This window comes from Halichoeres trimaculatus, unplaced genomic scaffold (assembly GCF_033239565.1).
Source record: "Halichoeres trimaculatus isolate MK-OKI-2021-1 unplaced genomic scaffold, fHalTri1.1 fHalTri1_scaffold_16, whole genome shotgun sequence".
NCBI lineage: Eukaryota > Metazoa > Chordata > Actinopteri > Labriformes > Labridae > Halichoeres > Halichoeres trimaculatus.
Window position 1 is genome coordinate 2,445,459 of NW_027437194.1, and position 12,983 is coordinate 2,458,441.

Sequence of the window (12,983 nt, forward strand, 5' to 3'; positions counted from 1 at the left end):
GTCTGATCGTCAGCATCGTGAAGTACAGGTGGGATCTGAGAGACATTACACCAGATTCAGGGACTAGGAAGGTAATTTAAACTTTATCACCGATACGATCATGTGCTCTGAAACAGCACATCAGTGGTAATCTGTAACGCAGAGAGAGACTCCAAGAGCAGAGTAATTAAACAAATCCGTGTTTACACGTTCACGTCTGTCAGGATCAAACGTGAAAAAACTAAAGTGTTGGTTTTTGAATCATGGAGATTTATTGTGGTTATTTACCGAAGCTACAGAAGCAGTTCATGTGTTAAACTGTGTCAGACCAGGAGTCAAACGCGTCAGTGAAAAGGGGCTGACGGACAAACATCTAAACAAAAATTTAATGCACGCAATAAAAGGAGGGTACGCAGCTGATGAGTAAGGTGGCTGGTGGGTGACTCAGATAATTTGCAAAAGCTACAACATGAATGCAGGAGCAAAAACACAAATGCAGAAGTTGCAAAACAAAGAAAAAAACACAAAAACACAAAATGCAACAGCAAAAGCATGAATGCAAAAGCTACAACTTATATGCAAAAGCTACAACACAAATGCAAAAGCAAAAAAACAAATGCAGGAGCAAAAACACAGATGCAATATTTACAACACACATGCAAAAACTAAAACACAAATGTAAGAACAAAAACGTGGAATGCAAAGCCAGAACACAAAGGCAAAAAGCAACAACACAAATGCAAGAGCAAAAAAAGGAATGCAAGAGCAAAAACATGCATGCAAAAGCTACGACTTAAATGTAAAAACTACAACACAAATGCAAAAAACAACAAGAATACAAGAGCAAAAAACACAAATGCAAAAGCTACAGCATGAGGGCAAGGGCAAAAATGGAAAATGCATGAGCAAAAAAAAGAATGCAAGATCACAACCGTGAATGCAAAAGCTACAACTTAAATGCAAAAACAACCTGAATGCATGCGCAAAAACACAAATGTAGGAGCAAAACCATTGATGCAAAAGCTACAACACACATGCAAAAGCAAATATAAGAGCAAAATTGTGAAATGCAAGAGCAAAAAAAGGAATTCAAGAGCAAAAACATGCATGCAAAAGCTACAACTTAAATGTAAAAACTACAACCCAAATGCAAAAAACAACCAAAATACAAGAGCAAAAAACACAAATGCAAAAGCTACAGCACACATGCAAAAAACTAAAACACAAATGCAAAAGCTAAACCACGAATGCAAGAGCAAAAATGGAAAATGCAAGAGTAAAAATATGAATGCAAAAGCTACAACTTAAATGCAAAAACAACCTGAATGCAAGAGAAGAAACACAAATGCAAGAGCAAAACCATTGATGCAAAAGCTACAACACACATGCAAAAGCAAATATAAGAGCAAAAATGTGAAATGCAAGAGCAAAAGAAGGAATTCTAGAGCAAAAATTACAACACAAAAGTCAAATCAACAACATCCAAGGGCAAAAGCATGAAATGCAAGATCTACAACACAATTGCAAAAACATAAACATGGATGCAACAGCAAAACAGAAATGCTAAAGCAAAAACACAAATGCAAAAGCTACAACACAAACGTAAACGCCACAACAGGAGGGATGTTAAAGACATCAGGTTTTCCAATGGACACAAAAAAGTTGCAAAAGTAAGTAAGTGATTAACTTCAGTTAAGATAAATAAAGCTTGTACTGGGTGTGGCCCTGTAATGTCCTTCACAGTACTTATGTTTATTTATTTACTGGAAAAATAATAAATATATGTCCTATCTTATATTTAGCTTTATGAATCATTTACGTTAGCATTAAAGCCTGCATGTGTGGAATATTATGAGACATACCAGTGTTTTTTAAAATCCATCCCGTCATACCGTTAGCTGACGGTGTATCACAGACACAGGTTTCCCGCAGCACTCATCGTGACACAGACGTCGGTTGTGCGGGCGAAAAAAAAACGACTTGTAAAGAAGTTTGTGCCCAGAAACAGAAACAAAGGCGTGCATTTTCCATCCATCTGTTTACTGTAACCACCCACACCAAGCAGCAAAGTCAACCACACAGTTTACACAGCATCTACTGCATATCACAGAGGAGACGCTCTGTTAATGACTTGTGTTGGGTCTCAAAGACGTTCTCAAACACTGTTAGAAGTGTTTTATCGCTGCAGGCTGCGCGGCAAACTTTAATTTCAAAATCCCATAAAGCTGTCCTCTCATCTTTCTCCTCTTTCCTTTCCACATTCTCCTTTACTCGTTAAATTTCCCTCTGCAGCAAAGACAGGCTCTTACAACAGAGCTGTGTTATTTTAATGACAGCATTGTCTTTAAAACATAAAGGCGAGGCTCTGACAGCAGTCACAGTAACAGCCTTTCATTTTCTCCGCCGCAAAAAATGGAGTTTGGAACAGAGAGCACAGGCGAGCAGGAGTTTATGAGAAGTCAGTGGCTTAATGGCTTAATGCACAGGTACCTTAAGAGACCTAAATGGTCCTCATCTGCAGAGCTGCAGTGAGTGAGGGTATTAAAATCTGGAGTTTTCTGACAAGTTTCCTGGAGAAAGGATTGATGTGGGGGAAACTTGCACGGCCCGGCTTGAAATTTTGTTTTAATTAACTGAAATATAGGGTACAGTGTCTGAAAACGGTTTTAATTGCACATTCTCCTTTGTTCAGTGGACTAATGGGATTCAGGGGGCAAGAAAGAGTGAGAGGGTAGAGGCTACGGCGAGTCACGGAGGAGGAGGAGGGCGGCGAGGCTCGCCTGCTGATTATCCCTCAGAGGTGCAAATGAACCCAGTTGCATCAGCGACGAAAGAATGGCTGGATCATGACTTGCAAAAAGTCAAGGTCCATCTTCTTCTCTGGGTGCTCCGCTTTCTCAGAACTAGTTTTGCTCTCGACTTCTTTTGTTTTTCACCTTCACATTCACACGAAGCTTATTTCTTAACAGACAGAACGGTCAAACTTACAATTTCAGTCAAACTTCGATCCTTTCTTTAAAGGTAGGGTCTGCATTTTCAATCGATCATCAATTCTGAGCCTCCATACATGTGTGTCGGTGTCTGCGTCTGCCTTAAACCCCCTCCTCTGCCTGGGCATTGATGTTTTGGTTATGTCGGGACGTTTTTGAGGGGAAAGCACTGCTAAAAAAGGTCATCTTATCAAGTGTTTTTGTCTTACTCTAAGTAAAAATTGTCTTATTACACTTGACATGAGCCACATTCAACTTATCAGTCCAGAAAAAATTAGGGACGCACCGTTACCGATCCTGGTATTGGGTATTGGTGTCCCTCAAAGTTGGATCAATATTGAAACATATTGGGTATGTTACCCCTGATTCACTTTTTTGTTTTTTGCTGAATCACCAGTCTACAGGGTGAAAAATGTTACAGTTGAATATTAATTTCTGCACATTCTGAAGCATGGTTTTTACCAAACTGATGGTTAACATTTAAATACTTTAAAGTTTGGATAAATATTAACCTCAGGAATGCCATATAATCATTTTTTGCCTTTTACCTAAAACATTATCCGTCTTATCCCACAGTAGAGCATGCGATATTATCGAACACTGGTATCCGTATCCGTATCCGTATCCATATCGGAACCAGAGAAGTTGGATCAGTGCATCCCTAAGTGAAATGTCTTGATCAAGTTGTTTGAAGACAAAAATAAAGTCTGAATTGCTTGTAACTCGTGAAAAAAAAGCAGCTAATAGAACAAAAAAAAAATTGCCGGGAAATTTTCTTTAAACTAGAATAATGTCTTTGTACTAATAACTTTTCTCTGGTTCCATTGGCAGATTTTTAAAAACTTGCAACAAGCAATTTAGATGTCATTTTTGACTTTAACTTGAAATAAAACACTTTTCTGGACTGGTCAGGTGAATGTGGCTCATATTAAGTCAAAAAAATACATTTTTTTTACTGAAACAAGAAAACAACCCCACTTGATAAGATTTCAGTTGCTCAGCCAATATCAGTGGAAAAAGCTAATTAGTGCAGCTACATAGCAGCAAGCAAAGTACTAGGAGGAGGAACCTCATGTGGCGCGACCTAAACGACTTGGCCTTCTGCCACAGGATCCAGATGCGGCTTCTGGGGCCGCATCTGGATCCTGTGGCTTTGGGGGGCATGTGGTGGGTCTCGGGTGCCCTGGTGGCTCGGAGGGGGCCCTTGGCCGTGGTCTTCCTGGGTATGGGCGGCTACTTGGGTATTTGGTGACCACCTGACACGCATGTCTGTATAGACACTCAAGCTCCTGTTGAGACTAAGGCCCCATTTACACGGAGACTCCCGATTCTTCCTTTGCGTTTTCAAAAGCCACCTGCGTTTACATGAGGACGGCGTGAAAACGATCCGCGTTCATACGACTCCAGCAGGACAAGTCTCTTCTTCTGTTCTTTCTTTTTCTGCCGTTTTGTTGTGTGGGACGGTCGGCAATCCAACCATAACGCGCATAACCGCCACCTACTGGCTCAACTGGAAATGTGGCTGAGCGCGGAGCCTTCACCTAAAACTGCGAGTGCGCATGCGGTGACGTCAGCGTTTCACCCTGAGACGCTCCGCTCTGTGTTTACACGAAGCTGGATGGAGGAGCGGATTCAGATCTTTCCACTCTGTGGAGCGTTTTCAAAAGTTTGCGTTTTCACTGAAACGCAACGTGGTCTCGTCTAAACGGAAGGCCAAAACGCAACGAAATGTTTGCGGAATCGACCGTTTTCGGCGTCATGTAAACAGGGCCTAACTGTAAAGAAACGATTGGTCCCGTCAGAACATGCTGAGTTGGGCACTCCTACACACCTTCTCATGTCCCGTGATTTGCTCCTCCATATCTCACCTCTATGGGCCCTCCCCCTCTAATCAAGACCCCACATCTCTGGTGTCCCTGGTTTCTTCCAACCTTTACTTCCTGTATGGACTTTGATCAGCACAGCACTTGGACTTCTACACTGCAAAAACTGAAATCTGATCAAGTGTTTTTGTCTTATTTTCAGTAGAAAACTCCTTTTTAGACTCAATATGAGCCAAATTCAAATGACCAGTCCTGAAAAATGTCTTGTTTAAAGTTATTTAAGGACAAAAATGAGGTCTGAATTGCTCGTAACCAGTAAAAAAAATCTGCCAATGGAACAAGAGAAAAGTTACTTGTATTAAGACATTGTTCTAGTCTCAAGGAAATTTTCAAGCAATTTTTTCTTGTCCCATTGGCAGATTTTTTTACTGGTTATAAGCGATTCAAACCTCATTTTTATACTCTGATAACTTGGAACAAGACATTTTTCTGGATTGATAAGTTGAAAGTGGCTCATATCAAGTATAATAAGACGATTTTTACTTAAAAAAAGACAAAAACACTTGATGAGATTTCAGTTTTCTGCAGTGTATCTTTAACTAATACAATTCTTGTTTGTTCTTCTCCCAGTTGTGTTGTCTTGTCTGTCACTGTTTTCACTTCTGTCACACTGTGGTGTGGCATGGCCCTCCCCTTAAGCTCACATCAGGGGTTAAATAAAGTTTTATATGATGGCGTAGCCTACAGAGAGGGCTGGTGATGGTCACTATAGCACTGAATCATACCCACATCTCTCTCACTGCTAGAAAAAAAAAAGCATTGATCTTTCCAAAGCAATTAATTTCTAATAAAAATAAAAATTAAAAATAAATAAATTGTCTTTGAACACTCATCACTGTCCTCTGTGTTACATCTTTTTTATTTCAAATATCCCCCTTAAGTGAGAAAAAATCAGGAATTAAAGATTCTAAGAGGAGGATCTGTTTTAATGAGACTGCAGCGCCACCTTCTGGCCTGGAGTCTCACGTACACTGTCGTGAAGATGCGACTTTTAACCAGGCGTGTTTGTTTTGGAACAAATTTTCTTTGTTCAAGTCAACTTTTTACCAGCTACAACGTCACAAGGTAAGATATTTATCAGTACAGCTAGGTAGCGCTGTTGTTCAAAATGTGACAACAAGCTAACGTTGTAAGTTTGTATTATCACACAACAGTAGCCGTCTATATGTAGTGCTATCGGCAGCCTGGTGCTACGACGTATCCGTAGGCTAACATGACGGCAAGCTAACTGTCCAGTCTTGTTTGACCTGATTGAGAAGCTAGCATTTCAAAATAATAGTTTTTTTCCAAGATCACTGAGAAACTCCTCACTGCCCCTTTAAATGTGACACAAAAAAAAGAAGGATTATTTATTAATTGAACGTTTTTTCAACTTGTTCATGCCCCTCGAGCAGCGAGACCCTCACTTGACCTCTTGATAAAGTCTGATGTTAGCTTCAGCTAGCTTGTTTTATGGTAAAATAACATATCACCATGACGTTTTTAATAAAAAGAAACACCCTCATGAAAATTACTCTGACCCAAACGATAGATATGAACATGATGCTCTGATGTTCGACTGTAATACACGCTGTGGCTACCAACCCCAGTCTCCCCTACCTATCCTTGAAATGAGAACAAATTTAAAGCCTCTTTTTCTCCTTCATTTATCAAACCATCATGTATCTTTCTGTCCTGTCCATATTCTCAGAGACGGACCAGGAACAGGAGTAACTCTGTGTTAGAGGGAACAGGGTGTAAGGGATCTGGTTCAGGATGGCCTGCCCCCATCCCTATTCATGAGAGGGGGGAGAAAGATCTTAAAACCCCACAGGAACCACATGTCTGACATACCTCCACCAGTCTCCTGTCTCCTCTCCTCCTCGTCTTGCTCTGCTACAGCGATTTATTCATTTGCCATATCAAAGATTCCCCAGGTGATGAGTGTACGCGTGTGGGCTTCACGTGCATGTGTGAGTGAGCATTAAGTGCGGCATTTACGGCCGTGGGTGGGTGGATGAATGTGTTATTGTGTGCTCGTGTAGGTGTGTGACTGTAATGTGCTTAAAATACACAGGCCAGAACCTGTAATGAGACTGGGAGGGAGGGACAGCGCTGCAACAAATGCTAATAACCTGCTGCTTAACAAGATAAAGCCCCACAAACACGCACACACACACACCCACACACACATTTCACAGGTTCCAGAGAAAAGCTGCGAGCCCAAACACTTCACAAGCCTCCAAGGCAACAATTACCAGTTCACTCTGACCTTTGTGGGAATCAGTTTTATGAAAAAGCCTTCTTCCTGTTTTCTTCCTCTTCAGACACGTCGCAGCTCGCGAAGGTAACCCTGACCTCCGCTTTCATCTCGTCTGATCCGAGCCGTCCCCGAGCCCCGTGGGTGGAGTCGTGTTCCTGTCCCCCGGGTTTCGCAGGACAGTTTTGTGAGCAGTGCGCGCCTGGATTCACCAGGGAGAACCCGAGCAGGGGGCCTGTGTCGGCGTGTGTGCCGTGCAACTGCCACCAGCACGGCACCTGTCACCCAGAGACAGGTATTCACAGTTCCCATTACATCCACAAACCTTTATTCAAGGGATCAAACTGGAGCAGGTCGGCTGGGCGTTACTCGCGTCTTTACTGACAACCTCTCTGCAAAGTTACAGTTCTAGTGACCTGAAAAAGCCCAAAAAGTGAATTCATAAATCAAGTGCGGAGCAGAGAACTCCATCAGCTTTTCTTGCCAAAGTCAATTTACTCGTCACGAGGAGCGCTTCACTGCCCATAAAACAGCTGAACAATGTCTGCTACAGCTCTGAAAGAGCTTTGATAAGGTTAAGAATATATACGTATTGAAGTACTTGAGAGGGTATTTCTCCTTGAGCTTCAGAGCTCCAAAAACTCTACTGAAGTTTGCTTTCTAATAAGTGCACGGCCTCTGGTATGAATCAATGTTTGCTGTATGCTACACTTTATTTACTGCAGTCTGCACTTTCTTTTCTGAGGGCAAATATATACTCATGATGCAGTGCTCTGAAAAAAAACACAGTTTGGAGAAAGAAATAGTGCTCATAGTTGTTTTTATGTCCTCCCTCCGTTAGGAATCTGCCATATTTGTTTACCACCAACACCGTTTCCTGCCTTTACCTGGATTTAATGGATCTGCATTTGAGTTACATTATCATTGCACAGTACATCTCACTGCTCCCACAACCACCTTGTTGAAGCTTGAATATCATTATCATCTTAACATCCCGGCATTGGTTAGCTTCAAGCTGAACTGTAGTTAATCTGCAGTTTCACCTGATGTGTAGATGTGTTCCATGTAGTCTTAGTCTTTTGAAAAACACACCATTCAGTTTAAGTCATATTTAAGTCTTAGGCTGTATTCAGACCAGAAAAGTCCTTTGGTCCACTTGTTTGGTCCGGACCAAAAGCGGACTTTATTTTTTTCGTTTGGTGCGGTTCGTATTCAGATTGTACTTTTTGCAAGTGGACTATATTCTGTAAACACATCCAGGTGTGTGAGGATCAGTGCTCTCATTGGACAGCACTGACAAAGGGCGGCACACAGAGTACTGACCTGGAAATGGAGGTAAACATGTGTGTTTGTGCTCTTATTAGAGCTGCTAAATCATTTTCAGTTTCAAGAGCAGCTCCTTCAAAGCAGCTTAACAACACCGTTTACAATTTAGGAACAGGAAGACGAATGCGCGCAGCAAGGAGGCGCTATGCTCTGCGTGTCCTGACCCACAACATGCTAGCAACAGCGAGGCTAAACAGAAGACGGAGGATCAGGTATGAACCAAAGACGGTTAGGTTACGGTTGCTTTACAGGCCAAAAAGGAGCATGTATCCTGTAGTTAGTTCGGATGGACCTTGGTTTGTATTCAGACCTGCACCAGAGAACCACGAACCGCACCAGAGTTCGTTTGGAAGTGGACCTAGACCACCTCAAAAAGTGGGTCTGGGTCCGGTTGTTTGGTCCGCACCAGGGTTCGTTTGTGTCTATTCACACCTGCATGAAAAGTCTGCACCAGCGTGGGAAACAAACCCTGGTCCCTTTAAAGTGGACCAAACAGTCCAGGTCTGAATGCGCCCTTAGTCTTAGTCTAGTTTTAGTTGACTAAATGTTGCCCTGGCATTTTGTAACTGTGAGTGAGGAGAGAAAACAGTGGATACAAGACCCTGCTGTACTTTAAGGTATCACAATGGGGGGAACAGGCTGTCTGTGCAACACCACATGGACCATAACACTGCATTTGATGACAAAAAATAAAAAAACCCACATAATATAGCTCATCAACACATGTCATTTATTGTACAAAATGCACTGTAAAAGTTAGTGGATACATGGGCCTTGCCATGCGGAGCACAGACAGCTGGTCTGTGCTGAGGAGCACAGACAGCTGGTCTGTGCTGAGGAGCACAGACCAGCTGGTCCGTGCCCTGGAGCACAGCCGGTCCACGCCTTGGAGCACAGACAGCCGGTCCACGCCATGGAGCACAGACATGCTATGCCCCCTGCACATTATCTCAATGCACAACAGGGTCTCCTATTCACATTGTTCCCTCCTCACTCCCAGTTACAAAGTGCTGTCACAGCAAAAATGACTTTGTTGTCAAAATAATGGGAAAATAAGAAACTTAAGACACAAACTGATGGAGGACAAAGTGACTAGTGATGCTTAAGAGGAAAACTTTCCCAGGAAAGGAGCATTGTGTTCTATTTTGGAGGTTTTTTGGTTTTAGAAATCTGTCATTGATCAAAGATCAGTTCATAAAATTTTGAGTATGGACCGAAATCCAAATAAAATGAGCTACAAATAAAGTGAAAGTTAATTATTGTCATTTTACATTAATTTGATAAATCTGTGATTTAAGAGAGCAGAAAATATAAAATTGTTTTTTTTCCATTAACAAAAAGAGAAATTAACATAGTTTGTCAGTATTGACATAATATTTAAATTTTAAAAATCAAGTTTTTTTTATTTACAGCAAATTTCTGTAATTTTTAAATTTTGTATACTTTTTTAAACAGTAAAACTACTTTAAATTTTATGGTTATTAACCAAAAATTGAATCAGATTTTTTTTTTTTTTTACAGTGTAGCCTATAGTTTTAAAGTTAAATCTATGATTTTTTTTTTCTCTCCTAAATTTATCAGACTATTATTTATTTTATTTTATTTTTTTCAACGTGGTCTTAACCCTCGGTTGCACTTACTGATGCAGTTTGTGTGTTGTGTGTTTTATTTTATCAAAAAGGCACAGAGATTTTGTGGAGTGACACAAACCTTCAGCTCAGTGAAAAACTCAGTGTCTGTTCGTTTATCCTTAAACTGTTTTGCAGCATCAAACATGCAATAAATTTAATCCCAATAAATGGGATTTAAACACTGATAAAATCATTTCACAAGCCAGAACTGCAGCCACTATCAATTTCAACCACATCGCCAAGCTTTGTTCACCGCTTACGCGCCAGAACAGTTTGTCATCAAATTATTTTGAATTATCAAACTGATCCGTGCAGCTTCTGAGGCAATAAAGCCATTCATCTGAATTATACAGCCGTTGTTACGTAAGATGAAGGATCATCAGAGGTTGCTGAGACAATATTTTCTGTCAGAGCGCCTCTGAGAGCAGCGGGAACAGTCACAGATGCAGGCTGTTTGACTGAAGCACTTCTCTGTGTCTCTCCATTCAGTCATCATCGCTTCAAGGGAATGTAACTCCGTCATCCCTCAGGAGCATTGGCAAGCCATCACTCAAACTGAGAACTGGATGGCAGCGCTAATACGGCAATATCCTCATTTCACACAACTAATCTTTATAATAAGAGCTAAAGCAGGGGAGTGTATTTAATACACCTGTCATTTAAGAGGAGATAACAACCGCAGCTGCAGTTTTCCTCTAGATTCATATCCTAAACGCATCGTTCGGAAAGTGACAGAAGTAAAACAGCAGCTGCTGGGTGTATAAACAAGTCAACCTCTTCGCTGTTATTTATACGTCTTTCTCGCCTTTTCTCCTTCGCTTCCTTCTCTACTATCTCATCCTCACAGCCTTAACAATCCCTCCATCTTCCAGGGAGCAGACAACTCTCCCATCCAAGGTCCCACCCTCCATCTTTTATCTTTCCTCAATCTCTTTCTCCCCATCCCTCCCTCCCTGCTACCCCCAGACTTTAAGTATCAGAGATCTGACCTAGTTAGGAGGTGCCTGAAGCTTTGGCTGAGTGTGAGTTGTGTTTGGGACTATGAGTGTGTTTATAGTACTGTCTATGTGTGTGTGTGAGTGTGTGTGAGAGATGGAGGTCCAGAAGCAAGTCTGGTATCACTGCCTGGCTGCCTCACTTCTAATTATACTTGTTAACCGCCTCTTGGCTAATGATGTCTAATTTGCTTGCAGATTTCCTGTGTTTTTATGTCTCTTCTCAATCTAGTCTCTCTCTTTCTCCTCACACACACACATTTACACACTCACACACACACATTCCTCGTCTTGTTCCCCTGACTCAGTCTCCTCTGCTTCCTTCCTCCTCTTTGCCAGGTTTGCACCTGTTCTCCCCGGTCACCTTGACGTTGTTTCAAGTATCCTTGACTCCTTCTGCGCAGACTTTCTTAAGTTTCTACTCCCTGTGCTCCCTCCTGTGGTTCACAGATATGTTTCTGTTTTACTTTTATAGTATTCTTCAAGGACCAATGTGCAGAAATGGCCTAAAATTCAGTTGACAGAAGCATCACCCATGAGGCTAACTGATGGAACAAGCAAACTTCTCTTAGCAGGAGTATGTAGCCCTTTAAAGCTTAGTTGTCAGACCAGGGTTTTTTTTCCATTTCTCTGTAAAGTCCAATGCGGTTTCACCCAAATCAGAAAATGTTGTTTTAAAAATGTGTTTGCCAACAAGTAAAAAGTGCCAAAAGGGCCTAAAAGATTTCCTGCCAAGAGAAACAGGCGCTAGCTAAAGAGCTAACTGATGTAACAAGCTCAGATTTCATAACACTGTGGCAGCTTGTACGGTCAAAACTCATATAAAGAGTTATGGGCCAAAAACTCAGGCTAAAGTGCCGTTAGCTGTACGGCTAATTGGAGTAACAAGCTAACAACACTTGGACGTAGCCTCAGCTTTTTGTTTAGTGATGCCACACGACAGTCGTCCATAACCAGCCCATTTGTCCGTAAGATGTGATCCAGTTTTAGTTTAAAAAAAAGTTTTTTTGGCCGCAAAGCTCACTCATGAAAACATACAACCTCCAAAATGTACAAATGGGAAAGATGTATCGGGCTGAACAGGCCAAAAGGAACACGCATTGAGAAGAAACAGGCAAAAAAAAAAGCTAATGAACCAGCGCCTCATAGACTCTGTGAGGTGTTTGAAATCTGAAAACTACAGCACCAATGCCTTCCCATTTTGATTGACACCTCACTTGATCAACAAGGTCGATCTATGATCTGTCCAGAGCCAATAATATGGAATGAATGTGTTCCATTATCCATTTTTTTGGCTAGCTACAAAGATAACTACATTAACAAACTTGTAGAAGCCACAGTCCAAAAAAAGTGTTTTCTTACAGTGTGTACCCACCGAAAGCAAATTTTTCATGCGTTGCTATTACATACAAAGTCAATTTAAAACCGCGAATTGACGCTGCATCGGGGCGAGCAGAGAGCGGTGTTCAAGCGTTGAAGTTGAAATAAGTTGAACTTTTTTTGCAAGTGAGTGTCGCCTATCAGCGTGGAGATCGTCTCCGACGGACAGGCGCTCTGCAGCTGGAATGGAGCGCCTGTAGTTGGTTTTCAGGCGGGAGATCCTGGCACCAACCCTGGATAGCAGGTCTTCAAACGGTGCAACAGTCAGCCTGAAGTACCGCTGGAACCGGCCGTCGTCCAGAGACGGTGGAACTCACCGAGCTCACACCATCTCTGTAGGTTAGCATGCATCCAGTACCGATGTCGGCGCCTAGCCCGCAGCTGATGACTTCTCAACAGCAGGTACAGAGCAGCGATGGTGGTGATCGGAGCCATGTTCGAGGATGATTTGATGTTGGCAGACTTTTCGTGCAACGAAGCCATGGCGAGCGTTTTTTGCATATTTGTACCAGCGTCAAAACTCGAGCGTCTAGCGTGGCGTTATTTCACTTGACGCCCGA

General features: G+C 41.9%; 1 protein-coding gene across 1 annotated transcript in view; it reads left to right on the plus strand.

Moving 5' to 3' along the window:
• The window catches only part of lamc3 (laminin, gamma 3), a 199,428-nt gene that overhangs the window by 136,375 nt on the left and 50,070 nt on the right, over positions 1-12,983 (plus strand). The window contains exon 12 of the mRNA XM_074690299.1: positions 7,159-7,386. Coding sequence (XP_074546400.1) covers positions 7,159-7,386 — 228 coding nt within the window. The remainder of the gene's footprint in view (positions 1-7,158; positions 7,387-12,983) is intronic.